Below are 12,621 nucleotides of genomic sequence, written 5' to 3'. Positions count from 1 at the left end.
TCCCATAATTTTCTCTAGCAATCAAATTCTTGATTTATTGACCAATCCCAAGAATTTCTCTAGCAATCAACAGATTGTTGCATCATATACAAAGTCACAAACCAAGAGTTTTGCATCATATACAAAGTCACAAACCAAGCCACAGAAATAACACAAAAATCATTCATGAGAAATAACATGCAACCTTAAATTTTAGAACAAATAATAGATAGCTTACATTGATGTACTCATTCTTAAAACAAAAGTAGAAGATTGATCTTAAGAGACCTTCCTTAAGAGACCTTCAATCTTCACTCCAATTTTATATAATGCCCAAGATGTGTAGTCTCTTAATCAGTTTTTTGTCTGTTTATTTTCTTTAGTTATGGAAAAGTGTGTTAAAATTATAGAGGAACTATTTTCTCTCCTTTTAATCATACTATCTAGGCACGAAAAAGGACAAATAAGGTTCTAACTCCAATGAGCTTCAAGCTTTCATCAACTCTTAACAAATCCAAAGTTATTATTAATTGTATAACAAGTGTCACTATAAAAATACAATTGCACTCTAGACCTTATTAATGAATTATGTCTCAAAACTCTAATATGTGTGTGTGTGTGGAGAGAGAGAGAGAGAGAGAGAGAGAGAGAGAGGTAAAGCTTAGAAAAAGTTCAACTAGAACTTGAAATTAGAATCCAATTTTGCGCCATATGTCTAAATTTATGTGGGAACCATATCATAATTATTCACTTATGTTTTTTAATTTTTGTGTCAAGTGAGTTTAATGAGTGCAAAATACTAAGAATCTAATGTTAAAAAACTATAAAATTTAAATTTTAAAAAATAAAAACACCAATCACATATACTCAATAAAAATCACTGCACAACAAAGATTACCACACGTTCTATCTTATTAAAAATTAGAAAGAAAATTATCATAAGTAGTATTAAATTTAGGTAAGAATTTTAATATGTGACTAATTATATTTACTTTAAAAAAATAATTTGACTAATTATTTATATTTTTATGATAAAAATCGTGTTTAATTTTAAATGTATCTATACGTATGCATGTGTTACATGCTATTATTTTTTTAATAATTTGACTAATTATTTATATTTTTATAGTAAAATTGTGTTTAATTTTAAATGAATTCATACGTTTGCATGGGTTACATACTAGTATAATATAATTTGACCTCTTCATACAACATCTATAATGAATAAAGTCCTAATAAACTGTCACTTTATAAATCACTATTTTATTCTTAATCTTTCGTTTAATCAAATTATTTCATTACTTCTACCCAGAATTGTTGTTTTTTAAAATTTGCATTTCCAACTATTTTCTCTTCATTTTTTTCTAGTGCAATTTTTTTCTTTTCTCTCCCGGCAACAAGCGAGGAGAGTTGATTTGAACACTAACTTCCCTTTATGCATATTCGACAACAACACTAAAATCATGAACCTCTAAACAATAATTTATTAAAAGTTTTGATTCTCACACATTCACCAAGTTCACAATTTATTTATTTTACGTGAATCGTGTGAAAGAATATTTTTCTATTAATTAAGCAGACATATTTGCTTCAATGTTTACATTAGCTCAAGTGAACATAAACGTAAAACTTTTACCTAACTAACCAACGAGATATGCCACGTCACACCACCTTGAACCAAAAAATGACCAAAGAACCCTTTAATCCCGTGACGTGTTATTCAGATATTCGCTCAATCAGTCACCGTTAACCAATCCCGCGCTACACCCTTTGCCCTTTATGCTTTTATTCATTTATAATATAATAATTCATCCTTCTCACCAAAAAAAAAAAAAAATTACGTTAAAATTAAAATACGGATAATTCGAAAATTCATTCTCCACCATCTCTCTCTCTCTCTGTGTAATGAGAAGCTGAGCTTGAGCTTAACACTCAACTCACTCTCTTTCACTTCTCATCATCATCCATGGCGAAAACCCTAATTTCATCCCCACCGTTCATCGGCACGCCTCTCCCGTCTCCTCGCCATGGCTTCCTCCACTCACACCGCAGTAGACTCGTCTCCACCAGAGTCAAGTTCAGCTTCCACGAAAACCTTCCTCCCATCAATTCCCTCCACTCTCATATCGATTTCTCCGCTATCCTCACCAGAACCGAAGGCCTTCTCTACACGCTAGCCGACGCCGCCGTTGCCACCGCCGATTCCGCCGCCGCCGACGCCGCCGTGCAGAAAAACAACGGCTGGTTCGGGTTCATTTCCGACGCCATGGAGGTTGTTCTCAAGGTAAATAATAAAACTACTGTTGGTAATTTTGTGTAAATTTTTTTTTGCTAGAAATTGTGAGCGAATAAAATGATTTCATTTCCATTGAAATTTGCGAGTTTGTGAAATGGAAATTGTTTCTGGTTGTATTAGGTATTGAAGGATGGACTTTCAGCTGTGCACGTGCCATACGCGTACGGGTTTGCGATAATATTACTTACAATTATTGTTAAAGGCGCTACATATCCATTGACAAAGCAACAGGTGAGTGTTTCAAACAATATACAAATGCAAATTTCAATTTAGATTAACCAAAAAAAAAAAAACTTTGGTACCTAAATTTTGGATTAGGTTTAATTATAGTACTCAAATTTGAAAAGGTCCTTAATAGTACTAGACAAATTATAAACGTACCAAGTTAGTTAGTTCTTCCTGATGGAAATTATAAACATACCAAGTTAGGTCTTTTGTAGCCTTATCGTTATAATTCTTGCTTACGGTGGCAAAATTTCGACAAAGCTGTTGTCTCATGGTAATCTGTTATAGAGACAAGGTTTCAAAATGACTGACCTAGGATGTTTCACTGAGAAAGAACTTTTTGAGTTTTTGGACTAAAATAGAATCTGACCCAAATTTTAGGGACCAATTGTGAATTTCCACCTTTAATTTATATATGTTTTGGTGTGGCTATTTGATATTATGTGGTAGTGGTGGTGGTGGTCTCGATAGTGATGGTATTATTAAAAAGTGTTGACATTTAGTAATATATGTAGGTTGAATCAACCCTAGCTATGCAGAACCTTCAACCAAAGATTAAAGCCATTCAACAAAGATATGCCGGTAATCAGGTGAGTCCACACATTCTCAGTTATAACTTAAAGGGTCTTGCTTTTTTTTCTTTTTTTTTTAATAAATCCTCCTCTCCCCCCCCCCTCCCCCGAAAAAAGTAGTAAGTACAGTTCATTCTGATATTTTTGTTGTCTTTTTCTCTTTTAAGGAAAGAATACAACTTGAGACATCAAGGCTGTATAAGCAGGCCGGGGTTAATCCATTAGCAGGTATGTTTTTTAATTGGTCTCTTAACATTTTTTGAAAAAATTCTCGTTTAAGTGGCTAAGTGATGAAACATTAGTGGGTTCTCTTTTAGGTTAACGCTGGCTCCAACATATTATATTAAGTCCTCCCTCGAAGAATTCCCAATCTTAAAGTTCAAACATTGCATTATTTTCCTCAGATGCAACACTTTGACAGTTTTGTTTTGTACATGAACTTGTCTAATGAAATGGAGTTGAAAATTCATTCTTTTTATTTTGTTCAGGTCCTCTCGGACTGTGTCTCTATTTTTATAGACGAATAGTGCCTTCATCAGTACCTTTTTATGTTGGGTTCTTAGTTCTTTTTTGTCTCTCTTTTTATTTCAAAGCCTTACCAGTGTTATCTTTCCCTTCGCCTTATAGTGCTGATCTGCTGATGCATATTAACATCTTTATTTATTTTTTGTGGAAAGGTTGTTTCCCAACTTTGGCTACTATTCCAGTCTGGATAGGGTTATATCAAGCTCTATCAAATGTGGCAAATGAGGTAATTAAGAGGTTGCTATCCCATTATCTTTTGGGTGATTTTATTGAACTGAAACTTTTATGCCTTCACACAAGTTCATCGTTGCTAATTTTTGTTAATCATTCTGTTTGAAGGGACTGTTGACAGAAGGTTTCTTTTGGATTCCCTCTCTGGGTGGCCCAACTTCAATTGCTGCCCGACAAAGTGGATCTGGCGTTTCTTGGCTTTTTCCATTTGTGGTAATAATAATTTTTGTTTCCATGGCTTGTTTAGCTAAAAGTTGTCTTTCATCTTTATCTATGTTAAACATTAGTTTTTCACATAAAATTCTTAATTAAACTCCATTGTCATGGAAGTTTTATGTTAGTTACTGATCATGGAAGTGTTAGGTCAATGTCTCAAATTGAAGCACATATCTGCAACATTTAATGATGCAGAGATTATTAGTCAGTGGTCAGGATATGTTTGGTATTGTGGCTTGTTTCCTACACTGTCCAATCTTTTAAGTCATTGACTCATTGCTATTCTCTTCCTGGCAAAATAATCTGTACTAACTGCTGACAGGTGAATTGTTGCATATTGAGTTAGTTGGGTATTGGTGACTGGTGCAAATTCTTAAGTCAATCTTGTTTGCCTTCCAAAGCAAGCACAATCTATAGAATATATGTGGGTATGAACTCTTTACTTAATGGGCTCTTAGGGGGCCCAGTCGTGGAATTTTGTCTGGTCTTGTCACAGATGATTTATATAATAACATGTGGTACAATGACTGGAGAAGCTTCTAATGGCCCATGGAGATGCCTTAAATGTCTGGGGAAATAGATGACCTTTTGTTCTTATAAAAATTTTTCAATAGGAAAGTTTTCTACTTTCTATCTGGAAAATATCCCCCTATGTCTTCTCCTTTGTAATTTTGAAAGATTTTTAAATTTGGATATAATTTATAGTAAAAACCGCCCAGAATTTGCTGCTAAAAGAAGGGAGATAAGCAGTTTCTGAAGTTTGAAAAGCTAAGTGTTCCGAAGTAGTTTGATTCAGGTATATGCATGTTTTGGTTGGTGAGCATGTCCTAGGAACAGGATACTGATGAACTGTGTTCCAAGTGAACCTTCAAGGATCTGCGGCATCAGATTTACACTTTTACGATAGCAAGTTAGGAAAACCTATGTTAGTTCCTCAGTTGTATTTTATACAAGTATAGCACTTAATGGCCAATTTTCTTTCGTTTTTTTTTTTTTTTGGCAAGCTTTTGCGTTTGATATGGGTTTTACCGTGGATAATTTTTCATGCAGGATGGCCAGCCACCTTTGGGCTGGCATGACACTGCGGCATACCTTGTTTTACCTGTCCTCCTTGTTGTTTCTCAATATGTCTCAATGGAGCTCATGAAGCCTCCCCAGGTAAATCATAATCCTCTTTAACATTTTTTTTTCTTCTCACTTCTCAATTTTCTTTCTAAGCATTTTTAAGACTTGATTGTCTTTTCTTGGCAGACTGACGATCCAAATCAAAAGAACACACTTCTTGTTCTCAAGTTTCTTCCACTCATGATTGGCTACTTCTCCTTGTCTGTGCCGTCAGGATTATCAATTTACTGGTTGGTTTCTCATTGCCAATTTCACTTATCCTTGCCTGTATCCATCTATATGCTTTGGGACTAAGGTTTGGTTGTTATTGTTGTAGTCAATAACTGGTTTTATGAATTTTCTATTTGACCGTTTTGATATGTGCAGAGTAGTTTATATGTCCCATAAGAATTTGAACTAGCACAAAACTTTGGGGTGGTTGTTCTATGACCTTATGATCTGTGCATGTACTGATGCTGTGAAAATTTGTGATTTGTTCTATGCTGATTATGCTTGCGTTAATACAACATATACCTACTAATAAAGAAATCTTATTTTATTGTTATCTTGAGAATCTGCTAGTCTAAGGGTGTGTTTGCTTGGAAGTGAAATAGGGTGGTTGGAAAATTTTGGAGAGAAAATGAGAAGGAAAATTTTTTTGAGTGTGTTTGGTTGGGTGGAGAGGAAGGAAAATAAATGGTGGGACTCAGGTGTTTTCTCTCCAGGCTCACCAAAAAATTTTCTCTTCAAAATGGAGAGAAAACTGAAGGGAGAAAATGGGGACTACTTAATGGACAAAAATACCCATGTCCAGTTCCTTTTTGTTTTTTTTCCTTGTTTTTTTTTGGCTGGGAACGTTGCCTCTCTCTGGGTTTTTTTTTTCTTTTTTTTCCTTTCTTTTTTTTCTTTTCTTTCCTAGATGACTGGACATTGCTTTTTTTATTATTATTAATTTTTTGGTATCCTGGGGCTGTCGCTGTGGGTGGGTACGTTACCAATTTTTTTTTTTCTTTTCTTTCCCATTGCTTTTTTTTTTCTTCTTGTGTGATAGTTGTTTTGTTTTTCTTTTTCTTTTTTTTGTTTAACTAGACATGATTTCTATTTTTTAATAAATTGGGTGATTGCTTTTTTTAAAGTTGTTTGTCACTTTTTTGTTTTAATTGGTCACCATTTTTTAACAAGAGTGTATGAGTAAATTTATACAAACTTACTTTTTCCATCTCCATTTTTCCACTTCCAACCAAACAAAAAGGAGAGAAATTAAAATATTTTCTACCCTTCCACTTTTCCATCCTCCCACCATTTCCTATCCTCTCACTTTTTTATCCCTCCAACCAAACGGACCCTAAACGTCTGAATCTTCTTTTATATGAACTATTTTGTTAAAATCTTATTACTCCATACAAACAAACATGTCAAGAACTGATGAATTGCATCAGATATTTTGAAATGCAAACTGAATTATATGGCTTTGCACTGATATACTTTCTCTTTTCCCCCCTTCTAAAAATTTATGCTTGGTGGACCTCAAAAACTATATTTTTACAACAAACTCTTCTGTCTATTTGTTCATAGAATTTACCATGCGGTTTTTAGGTTCACAAACAATGTGCTCAGCACAGCCCAACAAGTATGGTTACGCAAATTAGGTGGTGCAAAACCTGTTGTGAGTGAGAATGCTAGTGGAATCATTACAGCAGGACGTGCAAAACGATCAGCTTCTCAGACAGAACAGCCTGGCGAGAGGTCAGTTTTACATGAAAAAATGCATGTATCATCAGCTTTTTCAAAAGTTGTTTTACCGACAAAAGTGGCAATCAACAGGTTTAGGAAGTTGAAAGAAGAGGAAGAAAAGAAGACCAAGGCACTACCCACAGAAGATGTTCAGACTCTGGTTTCCACATCTGATTCTGACGATGATCAAGATGAAGAGACTAAGGACAAGGTGAAATTTGACTCCTAGTTTTTTACTATTTTATTTGAGTTATTGATCTGGTCCTCCAAAGAAATTTGTTATAAAATAATATTATGTTGCTTTCCTTTTGTGAATAATTTTTTATCCAAAAGAAAATCTCCACACCTTCAATGGGTATGAAGCTCATGTGCATGGGTAGAGAAGCCTTCCATCCTGATTGCGCAAATGTTATTATGAAGATTACAACTTTTTTCAACTCAGTCATATTTTTTCCTTTAAAGCAAAAGAGAATACTACTTGAATGTTTAGGCTCATCAGGTTAGTTCAATTTGACGGAGTAGATTCTGTGGTACCGAGGAATGGAAGGTTCAGAATTCTCTAGTTTGTTGCAAATTTTAGTGCCAACATTGACTGTAGCACTTCTCTCATATTTTTCTGTGTTCTTCTAAGTTCTTTGACTAAAAACTGATAGTGCAAAAGCAAACAGAAACATGAAAGTTTGTCATATTTTACAGAGTTGAAATAGAACCCATACGGCCGCATGATCATGAGTTGTTTGTCTTAACAACAGTTTGTGGTTCCCCTACCTCAAGTTTGTCACTTCTGTTATTGTCATATAGTTGGACACTGATTGGACCTTGACTCAACATCAAACAGTCAAGTAGTACACATGTATTGTACCTGTGTTTTGGTGCATGTGTGCATATCTGCGGAATTTTCTCATACTATATTTCATGGAAGGAACCACACAGACTAGGGAAAAGGGTGTTCTGTGGCTTGCCACTGTACTACCCTATGACAGGAAGGTGGCCTATTGATATGCATATGACAACGAGACATTAAAATGAAAAGCAAACCATATTTGTTTTATGTTCATAAATTATTAAAATTTTATTCTGAATAGTAGAATCTAAATGTTACTTTTGGCACAGATGATTTTCTTTTAATAATGTTGATCGCAGTTGATGTGTGTGTGAACTTAGTACTAAAGAAATGTGTTTTAACTTTTAAAAGAGATTTAGCAACTGCTTTATTTTATTTTTGAAATGGAGAACCATTATCATTCTTGACCATGCCAACCTCAATTATGTTCTGGAATTGGGATGTCTAGCTTTATATTGTGAACAAATCTTTTCCCCAATGTTTTTGTTTTAATGTTGGCTTTAGAAACTAACTTATTTTTATGACAGGATGAGGACGCTCTAGAAGAAGCATATGCTTCTAGTGTTAGCAAAGATGTTCCAAATTATCCACGCCCAAGGAGAAGCAAGCGATCAAAGCGGAAGCGTGCCTTATAAAATGACAGTAAACTGATATGTTTGTAGTTTATGGTGAGTCCTGTATATCTTAACAAATTGTATTTTGGTTAATCTATAATGGCCATTTTTATGTTGGCTCATTCATTTTGAAAATATAATTCAACCCCTACATTCAACATGAATTCTGAGCAAGCGTACCCGCAATTATTACTCATGTTTTTAGTAATTACTTTCCCTTTGAAAATGGGTTACCATAAAAACCTTATTGTGAAATGAAGTGACACAGCATTGCAAGAAGTGCCATCTGCAAATGGGTTTATTATGTTGAAGAACTAGAAAGTTATAAACTTACAAATTAGTGATAGAAAAAAGTTCTCTTTAGATATTGCTGTTGTGTTTGTGGAGATTGGTTTTTCTGCATTTGGGTACTTTACTTAAGCAGCCCCAAAGATGATATTCACATTGGTTCATACAACAGCCTCTCTGTACGCATTTTGGATGTGTAAAACATGCCCATTTTGCAAACAGGAGATCAGCTGATAAAGGTGTGAACCTCTTCAGCCCATGCATAAAAACGTAAGACATTGTAATGGAAATAAATTTTGTGCCTTGTTTTCTTGCATTTTTCCCCTTTTGGATTTATATACTGGAGCTTAAATCTTATGCTGAAATATTTTTGTGGAGATTTAAGCATATGGAATTCTACATCAAATACTAACCATTGCTCAGTAATAGAAGCTTTTAGAATACAGACTACATTAAATTTCTTCTTTTGCATGAGCACAACACCCTAAACAACAGTTCTTCAAAGCTACAAGAATACATCTGATCTCTAAATTCCCAAAATATGCAGTAGTCCTTACTGTTACTAAGCTATGCGGGAAAAGTGGATCCATCTATTTATTTTCTAGATGGTGGGCGGTGGTTCCCCACTGGGTTGGGGCCTGATGGGATTTTATGATTATTCTTTCCTCTGACCTGTTTCTAATCATAGGATAGATAAAAAAGTTCAGGCGTATGGAATTTGCATTTAGAACTTGTATAGATGAGAGATAATTCTATCATTATTTTTATCTATCAAACAAATTAATAATAATAATTGAGTTGAAAAAACTTGTACTTGTACTTACCCTAGCAGATAAGGCATATCCATTGTGTGACCTTGAGCTCAGTTGTCCAGGTCTGAACCTGAAATGAACTGTATTCAGCAACAAAGCCAAGGTACGTTAGTGCTTGTAAGTTGTAAGAATAAATATAGTGTCTCTGCTTAGTTGTTATCCACACCATTTTAGTGCTACTATATAACAGTAAAGAACCTAATAACTCAGCTAAAGAGATACCTCCTGAATAAGAGGAAAACAATAAGAGATAGTGGCTTACCTGATTGTGCAGCTTGGACATTGATAGCAAAGTAAGAGTGTTGAGAAGCTGCAAGAAGGAGCCATGCTAAGAGAAGATGGATTAGAGTCTGTCTTCTCATTTTGCGCATGAGCTGGTGCATGCTGCCAGTGGTATAGGTATGCTTTATTGTGAGTGGGCTTTTCACAAGCTAGAAGAAACAATTTATCTACTTCATCCTTGGTAATCATTACTAAACTTGAAAAAAATGTGGGAATGTTTGTTAAAAGTGCTTGGGAATCCTATGCCATTACATACCGAACTGATTAGATTAGAAATATGTGTTTCTCCTCATTGTGGGTTGACTTCTTCACTGCTATCATTGCATCCATGATAATATTTATAAGTATTTGTTATAATTTTGTTTTTGAGTATTTGAGCCATGCTTTCGGCATGGCATGTAGGGACCCGCCAATGAGTTTTGAATATTTGAGTTCCTGGCATTATAAAATGTTTTGAGTGTACGTATTCAACAAACAAAAAAATGGTTGTGTTCTTATTTTGTCTTTTCTGCAATAACATTGAAATTATTTTTTATCCTAAGTTAGGGCCGTAAAGAATCAAGCTGTTTATAAACAGCTCAAGTTTAACTCGAGAAAAAACTTGTTTATGTTTGTTTATTTAGTAAATAAGCTAAGCTCAAACCTAACTTTAGGCTCGATTATTAAATGAATTAAGCTCAAACATAATAATGTATTCATGATTAAACTCTTGAATATAAAGACTCGAATTAACTATACATAATACTATATATTTATATATACACTTATCTAAAAATATATTTATATAGACTTAAAATTGGGTTGCATAAGTTTGTAAATTGGTTCATATGATATTATAATCATATTTGTAGTTTATTCATAACATAAACAATCTATTTGTAGTAAAAATTCATAAATTTGTGAAAGGATAAAACATTTTAGTCATGATTTTAAGTATATATAGAAAAAAAAATTAATCAACTAGCTCGTGAACAAGCTTGAGCTTGCTCGACAAATAAATGAACCAAGTTTGAACATGTGTTCTTAGTTGGTGATGAGCTCAAACTCGGCTCGTATTTGAAATAAATTTAAATTGACAAATCTAAATTTTTAATACTCGGCTCAGCTCGTTTACCGCCTATCCTAGACCCATCATAGAAATCAAAAGGATTTTTTTCTATTATTATTAGAGAAATGATATGTCCACAACATTTTTACAACATTTTTACAACAAATCTTAAGTGGCAGGTTGTTACTGGTTGTTATTGTTGGGGCAAAAAAGTAATCTTAGTGTTAAGTTCAAATTTGAACCAATAATAACTAACCACCTATGATTTGTTGTGAAAATGTTGTAAAAATATTGTGGACGTAGCACCTCTCTTATTATTATTATATAATACAATAAAATGGACATATGTCTATACATGAACAAGCACAAGAGGACTTGCCTACCTAGAAAAGCTGTCTAGAAGAGTGGAAATGCTTTGCATCATGGTGGTTAAGTCTGTGCCATCTGGACCCATCAGATAACCAACAATAATTGACTTCAGATGAAGCTATCAATGAAGATATGCCAAACATCTTTTCCTAGATTATAGGGATTTTAACCATTGATTGTCGGTTGAGCTAAGGGTTTTAACTTTGAAAAAATTCCATGGCTATTGGCTAATACGGATAACCATATCAAATTCTATCCATCTTCAGACACATACAATTGCAAAATGCATGCCTTAATGACTAATGAGGAGCTCTCAATCTCTATTATAGAGTCCTTAACACAGCCATTAGGTGAAGCGTTTGAACTGTTTAGTGGGACTCTAGGTTTTCTGCAGTGAGGCTTTTACTGCTTAGATTCATAGTTCTTTCTTGTGGTCCTGTGGACCCAGTTTCATAAACATCAATACATGTCATATCATAATATCATATACATTCAAGGGTCCTATGAGTCTCTAAAATGCTTTAATTCTCGTCCTAACAATCTGGAAGATTTTGTGTTAGTGCAAAGAAGGAGAAATTTTGTAGCAGAGGGAAGAAAGTAAATGATTGAAAGCGTTAATTGCATATGATGAGCTGAGCTAAATTTGAAATCTAAAGTCAAATCACACTTGATAGTTACTGGTTTCGCACTTTCGCTCATATTGATCGGTAAATCAAATTTATAAAAGTTTGAGTTTGGCCCGGGAGACAAGACTTTAAAAGAAAATATTAAAAAAAAGTCTGACCATTTGGTTTGGAAATATAATCATTAAAAGGTAGGAAAGTCTCCCATGTCATAATTAGGATCTTGCAATATCCCTTCTCAAAAAAAAAAGGATCTTGCAATATCCATATCACTTTGAGTTAGATATGGTATGCTCAGATGGGCCATGGGTCGCTTAGCCAATGAAAAAAGATGGGCTGCAGCCAATGAGCCCGGTAATGATGAACAAGAAAAGTAAGAGTGAAGAGAACTTTTGGGTTCCTTAACTCTTAAGCTGAATTACTGAGAGTGAGGGCCTAGAATTTGAAGTTATCAAATTACATGTACAACGTCGGTCAGAAACGTTTTTAAGCTTAACTCTTAAGGAACTTTTGGGTTCCTTAACTCGTAAGCTGAAGTACTCTTAAGCTTGGAAATGCCATTGACGATGATTAAGTTGATAGGATAGCTGGAGTCTGGATAGATATTGATGGCATGGATTCCACTGACTTTGGTGGCAGCAAAGATAGCTTAAGAGTAATGCGAAACTAATTTCACAAGCTAGAAGAAATAAAGTAATGCAGCCAATGCTCAAAGTTGAAAGCAAATTATAGGCCCCCACTCTCAGTAATTCAGCTTAAGAGTTAAGGAACCCAAAAGATCTCTTCTAGGCATTTGAAGTAATCAAAGTCCAACTAAACTGCTAGAGAGCATAATATATCTAGATGTAATTTAGTCTAA

The 12,621-nt window shown here is 34.3% G+C and overlaps 2 protein-coding genes across 3 annotated transcripts; one reads left to right on the top strand and one right to left on the bottom strand.

Moving 5' to 3' along the window:
* The first annotated feature begins 1,798 nt into the window (after positions 1-1,798).
* Positions 1,799-8,475, top strand: LOC142607495 (inner membrane protein PPF-1, chloroplastic). Its single transcript, XM_075779013.1, has 11 exons — positions 1,799-2,263; positions 2,396-2,506; positions 3,016-3,090; positions 3,240-3,300; positions 3,750-3,823; positions 3,937-4,041; positions 5,095-5,202; positions 5,296-5,399; positions 6,745-6,894; positions 6,973-7,093; positions 8,254-8,475. The coding sequence occupies exons 1-11, from the start codon at positions 1,946-1,948 to the stop codon at positions 8,359-8,361; spliced, it is 1,335 nt and encodes a 444-aa protein (XP_075635128.1). The 5' UTR covers positions 1,799-1,945; the 3' UTR covers positions 8,362-8,475.
* A 540-nt stretch (positions 8,476-9,015) lies between these two features.
* LOC142607496 (uncharacterized) lies at positions 9,016-9,974 on the bottom strand. 2 transcript variants are annotated; one of them, XM_075779015.1, is made up of 3 exons: positions 9,703-9,974; positions 9,453-9,520; positions 9,016-9,300 (listed from the first exon to the last, which is right to left on the bottom strand). In XM_075779015.1, the coding sequence occupies exons 1-3, from the start codon at positions 9,821-9,823 to the stop codon at positions 9,223-9,225; spliced, it is 267 nt and encodes an 88-aa protein (XP_075635130.1). In that variant the 5' UTR covers positions 9,824-9,974; the 3' UTR covers positions 9,016-9,222. The 2 variants fall into 2 exon arrangements, with proteins under 2 accessions (XP_075635130.1, XP_075635129.1); XM_075779014.1 differs by having other exon boundaries at positions 9,016-9,306; positions 9,703-9,973.
* Between the last annotated feature and the right edge of the window lie 2,647 nt (positions 9,975-12,621).

This window comes from Castanea sativa, chromosome 8 (assembly GCF_040712315.1).
Source record: "Castanea sativa cultivar Marrone di Chiusa Pesio chromosome 8, ASM4071231v1".
In the NCBI taxonomy this organism is placed as follows: domain Eukaryota; kingdom Viridiplantae; phylum Streptophyta; class Magnoliopsida; order Fagales; family Fagaceae; genus Castanea; species Castanea sativa.
This window is presented reverse-complemented; position numbering and strand designations above follow the sequence as displayed.

Bases quoted from the DNA above. Each gene is read 5' to 3' on its own strand.
- LOC142607495 (XM_075779013.1), top strand. From the start codon at position 1,946: ATGGCGAAAACCCTAATTTCATCCCCACCGTTCATCGGCACGCCTCTC. The intron at 2,507-3,015 runs GTGAGTGTTTCA...TAATATATGTAG, and splicing joins ATCCATTGACAAAGCAACAG to GTTGAATCAACCCTAGCTAT. The intron at 3,824-3,936 runs GTAATTAAGAGG...TTCTGTTTGAAG, and splicing joins TATCAAATGTGGCAAATGAG to GGACTGTTGACAGAAGGTTT.
- LOC142607496 (XM_075779014.1), bottom strand. From the start codon at position 9,823: ATGCACCAGCTCATGCGCAAAATGAGAAGACAGACTCTAATCCATCTT. The intron at 9,521-9,702 runs GTAAGCCACTAT...TGCTGAATACAG, and splicing joins TGTCCAAGCTGCACAATCAG to TTCATTTCAGGTTCAGACCT. The intron at 9,307-9,452 runs GTAAGTACAAGT...TCCTATGATTAG, and splicing joins GATATGCCTTATCTGCTAGG to AAACAGGTCAGAGGAAAGAA.